The sequence below is a fragment of the Rutidosis leptorrhynchoides genome, chromosome 5 (genome assembly GCF_046630445.1).
Source record: "Rutidosis leptorrhynchoides isolate AG116_Rl617_1_P2 chromosome 5, CSIRO_AGI_Rlap_v1, whole genome shotgun sequence".
Lineage (NCBI taxonomy): Eukaryota > Viridiplantae > Streptophyta > Magnoliopsida > Asterales > Asteraceae > Rutidosis > Rutidosis leptorrhynchoides.
This window is the reverse complement of record NC_092337.1, coordinates 454261326-454275170: the sequence shown is the minus strand read 5'-3', so window position 1 is coordinate 454275170 and position 13845 is coordinate 454261326. Positions and strand designations below refer to the sequence as shown.

The 13845-nt window shown below is 33.3% G+C and overlaps 3 protein-coding genes across 3 annotated transcripts; 2 read left to right on the top strand and 1 right to left on the bottom strand.

Moving 5' to 3' along the window:
• The first annotated feature begins 1986 nt into the window (after window positions 1–1986).
• On the top strand, window positions 1987–2751 carry LOC139850174 (uncharacterized). Its single transcript, XM_071839761.1, has one exon. It carries the CDS (start codon window positions 1987–1989, stop codon window positions 2749–2751), a length of 765 nt encoding a protein of 254 aa, XP_071695862.1.
• Window positions 2752–5460: 2709 nt separating this feature from the next.
• On the top strand, window positions 5461–6150 carry LOC139850172 (secreted RxLR effector protein 161-like). Its single transcript, XM_071839760.1, has one exon. The coding sequence runs from the start codon at window positions 5461–5463 to the stop codon at window positions 6148–6150; it is 690 nt and encodes a 229-aa protein (XP_071695861.1).
• A 1260-nt stretch (window positions 6151–7410) lies between these two features.
• On the bottom strand, window positions 7411–9037 carry LOC139850171 (short-chain dehydrogenase TIC 32, chloroplastic-like). Its single transcript, XM_071839759.1, has 6 exons — window positions 8700–9037; window positions 8162–8395; window positions 7994–8072; window positions 7806–7890; window positions 7674–7720; window positions 7411–7593 (listed from the first exon to the last, which is right to left on the bottom strand). The coding sequence occupies exons 1-6, from the start codon at window positions 9035–9037 to the stop codon at window positions 7411–7413; spliced, it is 966 nt and encodes a 321-aa protein (XP_071695860.1).
• Between the last annotated feature and the right edge of the window lie 4808 nt (window positions 9038–13845).

Below are 13845 nucleotides of genomic sequence, written 5' to 3'. Positions count from 1 at the left end.
TTTATGACACGTTGGTTTGCATGTATTAAAACGAATGGGGTAATTTTCATTATAGCGTTAAGTTTAGTTACCAGGGTGCTCTGTTACGTAGAATCTATTGATAAACTTTTGATGAAATTTTGTGGTCTATTTTTATATACTTATGACTCGAGCAATTAAACATATAACTCACCAACATTCGTGTTGACCTTTTTATCATGTTTTATTCTCAGGTCCTTAGACTGCTTCCGCTGTGATGTGCTTGTTGCCTGTATGGAGTCTCTCATGCTTTGTATAAAGTTTATTGCATTCAAAATAAAACTGCGTTGTGTAATAAATAATTGGACTGTGATGTCAACCTGTATGATAAAAACTTATGTATTTTGGGGATTTGCTTATACCTAAGCACTCGCCTACATGCTTATAACTTTCTATGTTTAGAAAGTCACTTATTTTAATGAATGCAATATTTTATCAAAACGTATCATATAGAGGTCAAAACCTCACTGTGGAATCAATGATTAACGTTCCGCGTCAATAGCGCTTTTGACGGGTCGCTACATAAACCAAGTGATAAACGACACTAGCACTGTACTTTCATGTGTTGTCATGCATGCAATGTACAATTTTTTGTGCAAGTTCATTATTCAAGATGGAGTAATGAAACACTAGAAAGCGTGCTTTGTATACAACAGAACACTTAGTGAAACACTAACAGTGAACAAATGTATACTATGTATGAAAGAAAATAAGAGTACGTCGTTGTAACATACCATTATAACTGAGATCAATAAAAATTGGGAAATGCTAATGATTAAAAATATTGATACAAATGTGAATCTATGGAATCAAATTAGCATTGACTTACAAATAATGTTCTCTTTAGCATAATTTACAATCTGCTCATTGTGTTTGACTCTTATTTAGATGGCTAAATATAATTGATAAATTATCATGGCTTTGGCTTAATCATTATTAAAACTAACAAGGAAATAAGAGCATGTGTCCTGAATGATTAGATAATTAATGTTTTCTCGTGTTGATAACTGATGAATTTACTATTACGTTACGGTTATTCGTGTTTATGTGATTATTCTCATGTCTTAAATTTACTTTTCTATCTACAATCATGAGAACTTATTTTATCGATTGTGATATTGCAACGGTTTCTTCTCAAAATTATTAATATTAATTTTATTCCAAATTGATTACTCCGTATTATATTATGTTTCTGTTAGTACTAAAGTGTTTGGACATATTTAGTTCAAATTCAAATAGTATTGATAAGGATAATGTTTCTATTGGTTCAATACCATATTTGTATTTTTTTTTTTTTTTTTGCATTATGAAGTACGGAGTAATGCTCTAGTAATATTACTATACGTTTACACACTACAGTAACTATTCTAATGGTTATTAATTTTTCGATCGATGAACATTATCAATTATCAAGTTCATTTTAAATCATTGTTATAAAACTGAAACTAAACTATATGTTTTATAGCATTTAATTATATAGGGTATTATGAAACATGTTTTTTAATCATTTTATTTTAAGACATGTTTAATGTCTACCTAATTATTGAGATTAATCGTCGGTCCAACGGAAGACTACTAATTAAAATAATTAGGTGAATGAACAGTCATATTATGTTACGTTTGATGTTCACGGATTGTAAGATAGCCCAACGGTGAATCTCAATTTTGGAATATCATACGGTATTTGGCAAATTAGTTATAATTAGTTTATTTATATTTCTGCCCAACGGTGATATATTTGTAGACTAATTTTGCATTATTTAATAAAGAAGTTATAAGTGTATTATTGATGGAACCAACGAGAAGTCAATAATTTCACTCAACTTTTTTGATAAATTTAATCTTGTGTTGTGATTAAATTTATGTATACCAACTTTTGCCCTATAGTTGGTGTTATTATTATTATTATCACTATTATTATTATGTCACTAATATAGTCTTATTTTATAAATTTATTTATGATGTACCATGGAAATTATTATAGTCCTTAATGAGCATAATAATGAATATGAGCATTACATTTCAGCTTTGACACCCACTGCTATTACAAACTGTATTTCTGGCATAGATAACTTGAACGGAACTAATTTTGCATCGTGGAAAGATCAAATTAAGATTTCCCTCGGCATAACTGATTTGGACTATGCTTTAAGATTTGATCAACCTGCATCTCTTACCGACGAAAGTACGGTTGAACAAAAGAGGACTTATGATATATGGGAAAGATCAAATTGCATGTCCCTAATGATATTGAAGAATTCTATATCTCCCGCTATTCGAGGAGCCATTCCTGACTCCGAAAATGCTAAAGAATTCTTAGAATTTGTCGAGGAACAATTTAAGAGCTCATCTAAATCTCATGCTAGTACCCTTATTCTTAAGATGCTTACCACGAAGTATGATGGTGTTAGTGGGGTACGTGAGCACATCATGATGATGAATGACATGGCCTCAAAATTAAAGGGCATGGACATGGAAATATCTGAAGGTTTTCTCGTTCACTTCATTATGACATCTCTCCCTTCTCAGTTTGGTCCTTTTAAGATCAAATATAACACTCAAAAGGAGAAATGGAAAATGAGCGAGTTGATTGCCATGTGTGTCCAGGAAGAGGAAAGGTTGAAAATTGAAAAACCCGATGTTGTTCACCTCACCACCGCTAAGACTACTCGTAAGAAAGTTTTCAAAAGTAACAAAGGTTCAAAATGGGAGAAAGGAAGTTCCGCAAAATAAAGTTCTTTAAAGGCAAATGCAAGTAAGGGCAAGGAAACTGGTCTAAAATGTAAGTTTTGCAAGAAACATGGACACATTCAAAGAGAATGCCCAAAGTTTCGAGAATGGTTAGACAAGAAAGGTCCGTATATATCCTATATTATTTACCATGAATGTTTTTCAATTAATGTTCCCTCTAATACTTGGTGGGCTGATAGTGGTGCTATGGTGCATGTTACTAACTCATTGCAGAGATTCCTTTCAAAGAAGAAGTTACAAAAAGGGGAAAGAATCATTAAAGTCGGTAATGGAGATGAGCTACAAGTTGAAGCTATTGAGACTCTCTTATTAGTTTTAGAGGGCGGTTTCAATTTGTACTTAAATAATACACTTTATGTTCCATTAATGACTCGGAACCTTATTTATGTTTCTAAACTTGATCGTTTTGGTTATGATTTTAAGTTTGGGCATAATTGTTTGGAAGTGTATTTTGATTCTCGTATTATCGGTGCTGGTTCATTAGAAAATGACCTCTATAAGCTTCATTTAGATAACAACTTTGCGGAATTTCTATTGACCATGGACGTAAATGTAATCACTAATGGAAAAAGGAAAAGACTAGAAAATGAAAATTCTTCAAGATTGTGGCATAAACGTTTAGGTCACATATCAAAAGACAGAATGCAACGTCTAACTAAAGAAGGAATTCTTCCTACTCTAAATTTTTTCGATTATAGCCAATGTATTGAATGTGTTAAGGGAAAATTTGTGAAAACAAATAAGAAAGGGTCCACAAGAAGTAAAGAACTTCTTGAAATTATTCATACTGACATTTGTGGACCTTTCATCACTGATATAGGAGGACATAAGTATTTTATCACTTTCATTGATGATTATTCTCGTTATACTTATGTTTACTTGATTAAGGAAAAATCTGAATCTCTTGATGTTTTCAAAATCTATAAATCTGAAGTTGAAAATCAACTTAGATGCAAGATTAAGATTGTGAGACCGGATAGGGGTGGAGAGTATTATGGTAAACACTCTGATGTTGGACAAAGCTCCGGTCCATTTGCCTTATTTTGTCATGAACATGGAATTATAAATCAATTTACTATGCCGGGAATACCGCAACAAAATGGTGTTGCCGAAAGGAGTAACCGAACCCTTATGGATATGGTTCGAAGTATGATTTGTAATTCAAGTCTCCCAAAGTACTTATGGAGTGAGGCATTAAAAACGGCCACTCATATCCTAAATAGAGTGCCTTCTAAGTCTGTCCCTAAAACGCTATTTGAACTTTGGACAGGAAGGTTTCCTAACTTGAACTATCTTAGGGTATGGGGTTGTCCATCCGAGGTTAAACTTTTCAATCCTCAAATAAATAAACTCGACTCCAAAACCATTAGTTGTTATTTTATCGGATATCCTGAACGTAGTAAAGGTTATCGGTTTAATTGCCCTAATCATACTACAAGAATTGTCGAATTAAGAAATGTTGAGTTCATTGAGAATGGTGAAAATAGTGGGAGTGGGGGAAGAAATATTGAACTTGAAGAGAGTGTAAACACTCATAAGTCTGATATTCCATTACCACCGAACATGATAACCACACCATCATTAGCTCAAAATGAGGATGGTGTCCCTGCTGGTAATGAATCACAACATAATGAGTTACCACATGACACTCCCATCATCAATGAACAAACACATGATGATGAAGAAAATCATGAACCCGATACTCAACAACCATTACGAAGATCTACGAGAGCTAGAAGATCTGTCAACTATGATGATTTCGTAGTCTACTTAAATGAGATTGACTATGACTTAAGCAAAGTTGAAGATCCTACTTCCTATAAAGAAGCCATTACGAGCAATCAATCAACTCAATGGCTTGATGCCATGCATGACGAGTTGAAGTCAATGGAAATAAATGATGTCTGGGAACTTACAGAATTACCCAATGGTGCAAAACCTGTTGAATGTAAGTGGGTCTATAAGACAAAATTAGACCCGAAAGGCAACATTGAGCGATATAAATCATGACTGGTTGCTAAAGGATACACTCAAAAGGAAGGAATAGATTATAATGAAACTTTTTCTCCTGTTTCGAGAAAAGAATCATTAAGGATCGTTATGGCTTTAGTAGTTCATTATGATTTGGAATTGCATCAAATGGATGTTAAAACTGCATTTATAAATGGTAACTTGTATGAAGATGTCTATATGACACAACCCGAAGGTTTTAAGGTTCAAGGCAAGGAACACATGGTTTGCAAATTGAAAAAATCCATATATGGGTTAAAGCAAGCTTCTCGACAATGGTATCTAAAATTTCATGAAGTTATTGATAAGTTTCAGTTCAAGAAAAACGCAGTGGATCAATGTATATACCTTAAGATCAGTGGGAGCAAATTTGCTATCCTAGTATTATACGTTGATGATATTCTTTTGGCATGTAATGATAAAGATATGTTGTATGAGACCAAGAGATTTCTTTCAAGTAATTTTGACATGAAGGATCTCAGAGAAGCCTCTTACGTAATTGGCATTGAAATCCACCGAGATAGGTCTCGTGGCATTTTGGGTTTATCACAAAGGGCATATATTGAAAAAGTCCTTAAGAAATACAAAATGCATAATTGCTCACCATCAGTTGCCCCTGTTGTTAAGGGTGATCATTTTGGCTCATTTCAATGTCCTAAAAATGAGTTGGAACGTTAAGAGATGAGACTTATACCGTATGCTTCGGTTGTTGGAAGTCTTGTATACGCTCAAGTTTGTACGCGTCCCGATATCGCTTACATAACAGGCATGCTTGGACGTTATCAATCCAATCCAGGAATGGATCATTGGAAAGCAGCCAAAAAGGTTTTGCGATATCTTCAAGGAACTAAGGATTTAATGTTGACTTATCGAAGAATGGATAACCTTGAAGTTATGGGTTACTCGGACTCCGATTTTTCCAAATGTAAGGACGATAAGAAATCTACTTCAGGGTACATTTTTATGCTTTCAGGGGGCCCTATTTCATGGAAGAGTCATAAGCAAGAATTAGCCACCACTTCTACCATGATGGCTGAGTATGTTGCATGCTATCACGCTACTAGTCATGCTATTTTGCTCAAGAACTTAATTTCCGGACTTAAGGTGGTTGACTCCATATCACTACCCATTAGACTATACTGTGACAATAGTGCTGCTGTTAGTTTCTCAAATAGCACTAGTTCTAGTGGAGCTGGTTTGTATCTCGACACTAAGTACTTGTACGTTCGAGAAAGAGTTGAAGAAAAGAGCATTGCCATTGAGTACGTACGCACTAATGACATGTTGGCTGATCCACTTACAAAAGGTTTACCTCCCAAGCTCTTTCTAGAGCATGTTGCTGGCATGGGATTATGTAATAACCTTATTTAAGGATTAGGTTCTTTTCTATTATGTTTTATCCACATCATGTTGAAGTTTGTTATTCTTTATTTTGTGCACATTATGAGATATTATTAACAAACGATTATTAATGGATCATTATTATGAATGGTTTATGTTGGTTACCACTTATGTTCTAATCACCATTCGAATTCATTATGGATTATGAGAATTATGAATTATGTGAATGACTAACTGTATAATTGATAGGGGTCTTGTATCGAAAAATGATACATGTGACTATATTGATTTGCGTTAGTAATTCTACCTGATGACGATTAATTATTAAATCAATTAATTGGCCAAATTTATACAAAACATTAATAGGTATACGGTCAAGTGGGAGAATGTTAGACTTATTTATTACTCCTACATTAATGTGTCCTAACCTATTAATAACAAGTCACCATCTTATTGATATGGTGAGATCACAAGATATGATTATTAATAACAAGTCACCATCTTATTGATATGGTGAGATTACAAGACTCATGACATGTTGTCTTTTATGATCATACTTAAAAACCATAATGAATGCACTTAACTAATCTTGATAGGAGATATTAAGTTGCATACTCTTTAATATTTGAAGTTGATCCCTCCTTGACCTCTCCTATAAATAGAGGCTCATTCTTCACCTCTATGTACACAAAAACAACACATTACAATTACTCTAAATCCATCACTAAAGGAGAGAATCAAGTAGAAGATCAAACATCCTAGTTGTATTTTTATGGCTTCATCTTCTCTCAACACAAGTAATCCTAATCCCTTATGTCTTAATATTTATATTAATGAATTACATGATGTTTATGTTATGTCTAACATCAACTTCCAATCCAAATCATCCATGTTGTACGACATGCATTCCGCGCTAAATCACGACACGCGATACTTGAGATATTATGAGTTTGTTATATCCGTCTTATTATTAGTTAATAATATAATATAAATGGGTGTCTTGGTGAGAGAGAGAGCATTCATTCTTTATGTTGGTATTTTGTATTTTAGCCATTAGGCTTGGGCTGTTTATTACCCCCATAACTCGCTTGTGCGTGATTGAATATTGTTGTTGTTGCTTGGGCAGTTTATTAACATTGATGAGTGCAGACTGCAAACTTGAGCTAGTGTTATATAATGACAGAAAAAGGAATGTTTTTATTATGACCCATTACAATTCATAGGGTAATTTGGACTAATATAGATTATATCATTTAACATACTTCACATAACAATTTGCAACCGAAGAACTTATAATGCTGATGTGGTTAGCACGCGATCAACTAACTCAACACTAAAATCCCAAAATTTCTTGCAGAACTCAGGATCATTAACAAAACCACTTGGAGTTGATATATTGTTATCGGCCCAGTACTCGCCACTGATCCCTTTTGCACCCGGATGCAATGCCAGATAGCATGTCGTTGATGCTCCCTAACAACATAACAAAAGATAATTTACTAACATTTTTTTTTTCGTCACAAAAAATGAAAATGCAGGGTAACAAAACAAACCTGTTCCACGTTCTTGAGGAAAAGTCGAACGACGTATCCAAAGACCACTGTTTAAAATCAGGTAACAAATTCTGTCTCAAAATATGGTATAAAAAATTCACTTAAAACGCGATTGAGTGTAAAGATAAGTACCTCGCATCCAAGCAGTGTGACGTGCAAGATTAGTCGCTATAACCCCCGGATGGAGCGAGTTCACAGTTATATTCACACCCTCTTCCTATACATGAAAAAACAGTTGTACTTAAAGCCTCAAATGTTATGATTCATACATATTTTTATTATTTTCATGAAAATATGAAGCTAAAAAGGTAGAAGATCACCTTGAGTTGCCTTGCGAGCTCCTCTGCGTGCAACGCGTTAGCAAGTTTAGATTGTCCGTAAGCAAGTAAAGCATTGTAACTGTCATATTATACAAAAACCGAACATTTAGTGACGAAACAGAATATGGTAAACTTTTGTAACTAAAGACTATGGTAACTTGAACAAACCTCTTTTCGTCGTTTATTTTGTCAAACCTAACTCCCTCTTTATATCCCATTTTATGGAGCTCGGATGATAAAATGACGATCCTACCCTGGATTCCGGATTTTTTTGCAGTGTTCTTCATGGTTTCCAACAAACCATTTGTTAAGTGGAAGTGACCAATGTGATTCGTCGCTAATTGTAGCTCTATGTTGTCTTCCGAAAGAGAGAATGGTGGGGCCATCATCCCTGCATTCGCTCTATAAACACCATATTGTTACATTAACTTCTCATAGAATATATTCATACAATTGTTTATAAATTACAAATTACATATAGTATGTAATAGATTATAGTAATGGTTATTGTATTTTGTGTGTGTTTATGTTTATTTGTGAGTGTTTGTGCAAGCTAAGTATGTATTAATCCTACTGTCATGATAGATATATGATAGATATTGTTTAGTTATGAGTTAATTATATTGTCTCAGTGCTGATATGAGGCTGACATAACAGTTAACAATTACCATAGTGAGTATTCTTAAAAAGGTGTTGGCTTACTTACATGAGGATATTCAAGGGAAAGCCCGACGCTTTAAATTCTGTCACAAATTTACCAACGGATTTGAGTGAGGAGACATCAAGTTCCATAACGTCTATTTTGGCTTTAGGGACTTGGTCAATTAATTGTTGTTTGATCTTTTGACCAGCAGTGGTGTTTCTAACCGCCATAACTACATGAACGCCACGCAACACTAGAATCCGTGCAGTTTCAAGGCCAATACCACTTGTTGGACCGGTAATAACGGCGGTAAGGCCATAAGCTTCGATTCCTTGAGTAACTTCTTCGGCCGTAGATGAAGCAGAAAAACCGGTTGGTCCTTTCCACGAAAATATCCACATTTTTAGGGGTTTTTGTGTACTTTATGTAGCTTGAAGGGAGTAATAAGGAAATATAGGTTGAAATTAAGTGATGATCAGATGGTGTAATGCAAGAATGATGTGAAGTTGGGAGATATATAGTGGTGGTGAAAATAGTAGATTAGTAGAAGCCGATAGGCTGACTTTTAGTCAACTATTGCACAATGTTTGTATCTTGTTACTTATTCATGTATTTGTCACATGATACATTATCATTTATTTATTTTTTTTGATTTTTTACTCCTTACATAATGGAAAACACGCACCTTTATTTTAAGTTTCTAAAGAGAAAAGTACTGTTTAATTTAATGGTTAAATAATAAACACAACTAACAAAATTATAAATAGAGTTATAGATATAATTGAATAATATGTAAGGACAAAGATGGAGCAGTTAGACCAATATAGCGACAAAACGTGGCCGTTGGGAAGAAATTTGATTGTAAAACTAAGAAATATTGGTCAACATTTGTGGACTTGTTGTGTAATGTCCTTTTTTACGTTTTCATGCTTAATTAAATCAAATTATTATTATTATTATCATTACATATATGCCTAAGAAAATACTAATTTCTTTGTAGATTTGTGTTATTTATATATATAAATATTTAAGAAACAGGCAGCGTTTTGTTTTGTTTTTTTTTTTTTTTTTTTTTGAAAGGCAAATTGTATTAAAAACCAAAGAGGAACAACATGAGTGACCAAAACAAGGCCAAACCAAAACACGAGAACAATGACACGCGAAAACTACACGATCAACAAAACAAAAAAGAGATGCCGAGAACGCATCAAACAAGAACAACTAAACTAGATACACTTCCGGATTTGTCAACCATGTAGTCCAATCGATGTTAAATCCTTTAAGCCTTCGAGAGATCCAATAAAAAGAGAGAACTTGAATTTCGTTAAGCGCAACCGGGCCATTCCAACTCTTACCCCGAAAAACCTTGTTGTTACGGTTCTTCCATATCCAATAACCACCAACCCAAATTACCGCTTGCAAAATTCTTGAACCCAAAGAAGACCCGTTAAGATCAGACTTATCCCGAAAAAGCTCATTTATACTAAAATCCGAGAAGTTACTTAAATTCCACCAACTATAGACCCGAGACCACACCTCTTGAGCATGACTACAAAAGATGAAAGTATGATCTATAGATTCAATATCGTTATCACACAAAGGGCAACGCACACTATGAAGATCAATACCTCTCTTATCCAATTCAATTCTAACATGAAGGCGTTTTTTTAAAACACGTCACACGAAAATTTCAATCTTCTTAGGAATTAAATTATTGCGACATGTTTCTATATTAGGTGAGAAGACATCGGTGCACACTTGGTTATCAATACTCGAAGATAATTTTTTCACAGAGAACATACCATTCGAAGAAAGGATCCAACGCCAGGAATCCATTTTACCCGGAAATAATCGCGCATCCTTGATCAACCCATATAACCTATCCAACTCATCCAAAGAACGACCAGAAGGGGGTCTGATCCAGCCCCAATTAGCCAAAACAGCTGCACGGTCAGAAGCAGAAATACAGGCGAAGTCTCGAGCAGCAGCGACATCTCGAACAGGCATAGCAGCAACATATGTGGCATTACCGACAAAATCAGGACCCATAGAATCATTATTGTGATGACCCGGAAATTTCTGACCAAATTTAAACTTAATCTTTAACGTTTCCGACACGATAAGCAAAGTCTATGAAGTTGAATCCTAAAATTCTTGAACTATTCAGTTACCCTTCGATTGTTCTTAACGATTCGCGAACAATTATATGTAAATAGATACATATACTATAACTTGAAAATGTAACAAAGTGTTAAGTAAATGATACTGTGCATTAAACTTATTGGTTTGATTATCTGATTGATATATTCAACTACGAAGTTAAAATATTATGCCAAACGATTGAATTAAAAGATATTTATTAGGTCTCTTAATGATTATGATATTGTTACGGGTCTCTGTTGTGAGGTCCACACTTATTTGAGAAATTATTCCTTTTTAATGGTATTCGAAATAAATGGTAAAGTGTTTGTTTAAATAACGTAATTTGGAGACATACAATAATAAGGAATATTAACTGTTGGAATTAGATATATGAATAACTTGCGATATGTATTTTAAAACGTGTTTATTAATATTGAAAATATATATTTAACAATACGATAAATTATAATATTCAGTTGGTCATAAAAACGAATTGTTATTATATATATATATATATATATATATATATATATATATATATATATATATATATATATATATATATTAACAAATAGCGAGACGATGATTTATAGAAGTAAATGACCAAAATTCTCGAAAGTTTAAGATATACTTTGAGTGGTATAGTTTATGAACAATTTAAGACTATATTTTGACAAAGGTACGAGTCGCGAAACGTAATGTACAAGTTTTCTCAGCGTACGAAAGGACGTTCGAAAAACCGGAACCGGGACATAAGTCGAGTGATGATGTACGAATTATCGGAACAAAAATTACAAGTCAACTATGCATGTGAATTTAATATAATATATAATTAATTATATAAATTAAATATATAATTAAATAATATGTCGACAAGCAAGAAAACAAACGAAAGTGAGCTGTCCAGACAGGCCATGCGATCGCATGGCATTTGCACTGAAAGCCCATGCGATTGCATGGACATCAGATTCAACAAACATGTATAAAAGCTCGACCGTTTCTGATTTTTTATGCATTCCATCCATCTCTCTCTCACACTCTTATATTTATATTTATTATTATTATTATTATTATTATTATTATTATTATTATTATTATTATTATTAAGATTAATATTAATATTAATCTTATTATTATTATTATCAGTAGTATAATAATTATTAGTATTATACATAAAATACTACGACGAGGTTATGTCCAAATGTTTTCAAAATGGATTTTTCGAGCGGGATAGAGCTAAGAAAATTATGAGTTATAGCTATGGAGGTTATGGGAAATATTCATGGGTATTGTTCGCAAGTCAAACCTAGTGTTTATCATCTCCGTTATGTCTACGTACTGTCCTACAATATTGAATCTCAATATTGATACGTAAGCACTCATATTTTAACTTTTATATATTAATTGTGTATCCATGTCTAGTGCTCGAGTATCTATATTTATACATGCTTGTATGCTAACTTTCGTCGCTAAACAGTTTATAATGAATCACGAATTAAATACATATATTACTGGTAAAATGTATATGATATACATATTTTTGGAAAGCTGGCGAAAAATCAATAACTTTTCATTTAGATATCGAATAGTTTCGATGAACGGATTAAAAGATATGATCAACTGAATTACGATTGACGTTAATTGAAATTGCTTTTGAATCTGTAATTAAGATTTAAACAACTTGTATACGAGATTGATAAAATGGATTTTTGAATATTATCAACCGAGTAAATGAATCCTTATATAAGACACGTCTTGTTTTGTTAAACAACTGTCAAAATTGACTTTTTGAAACGACTTTGGATAACTTCTGTATGTCAATCTCGAGCATTAGGATTGTGATACACTATGACCAGACCTAGCTTGATAGACATTTATTGACCAACATATGTTCTCTAGGTTGAGATCTACGATTATTTGGTATTCCGAGTTTTGGTCACATTTCGGTGAATAACTTTATGTGCTGCTAAGGTGAGTTTCATATGATCCATTTTACTCTTTACATTTTTGGGCTGAGAATACATGCAAATGCTTTATTAACTAATTTACAATATTTATATGTGTGAGTTTCATTTACCCCTTTTTACTCATTACATTTTTGGGCTGAGAATACATGCAAATGCTTTATTAACTGTTTTACAATATTTATATGCGTGAGTTTCATTTGCTCCCTTTTTAATTGCTTTTGCAATCTATATTTTTGGGCTGAGAATACATGCAATATATTTAAACGCAATGGATACAAGTACATACTAAATTCTACACTGAGTTTAAACCGAAAATCCCTTAGCTTTGGTAACTAGTAACTGCCAGTTATAAGAATTGGTGGGCGTGAGTAGTAGTATATGGATCCATAGGGCTTGGCATCCCCGTCCGAGCTAGAGCACTAGCCTTTTAACGGACGTATGCTATTTAAGAAGCGTACACGTTGATTTGCGTGTATTATTAAGATGATTATACAAAGGGTACAAATTATATATACGTTAAGTTTAGTTATCAGGGTGCTCAATTTCGTAGAATATTTTGATAAACGTTTCTGGATGAAACAACTGAAATCTTGTGATCCACCTTTATATACATATTATGCGAAACACTAAAACTATGAACTCACCAACCTTTGTGTTGACACTTGTTAGCATGTTTATTCTCAGGTTTCCTAGAAGTCTTCCGTTGTTTGCTTATATGATGGACAAGCTATGTGAATGGAGTCTGACATGACATATTTTTCAAGAAAACGTTGCATTCACCAAATCATCACCATGTATCTTATTTTGACTGCATTGTCAACGGAAGTACTGTTGTAAACTATTATTTACGGTGATTGTCTATATGTAGAAATCATCAGATGTCGAAATCCTTTGATTTAAATATTCATATATGGTTTGCCTTTTCAAAAGAATGCAATGTTTATAAAACGTATCATATAGAGGTCAAATACCTCTCAATGAAATCGATGAATGATGTGTTCGTCCATATGGATTTTGGTGCGATCGTCACAGTTGGTATCAGAGCATTGGTCCTAGTGAACCATGTCTTGCATAAGTGTGTCTAACTGATAGTTGTTCGG

Coding starts and splice junctions, on each gene's coding strand:
- LOC139850172 (XM_071839760.1), top strand. CDS start 5,461: ATGAGACTTATACCGTATGCTTCGGTTGTTGGAAGTCTTGTATACGCT.
- LOC139850174 (XM_071839761.1), top strand. CDS start 1,987: ATGGAAATTATTATAGTCCTTAATGAGCATAATAATGAATATGAGCAT.
- LOC139850171 (XM_071839759.1), bottom strand. CDS start 9,037: ATGTGGATATTTTCGTGGAAAGGACCAACCGGTTTTTCTGCTTCATCT. Junction 8,073..8,161: donor AAAATAAACGACGAAAAGAG/GTTTGTTCAAGT, acceptor ATAATATGACAG/TTACAATGCTTTACTTGCTT. Junction 7,891..7,993: donor AGCTCGCAAGGCAACTCAAG/GTGATCTTCTAC, acceptor TTTCATGTATAG/GAAGAGGGTGTGAATATAAC.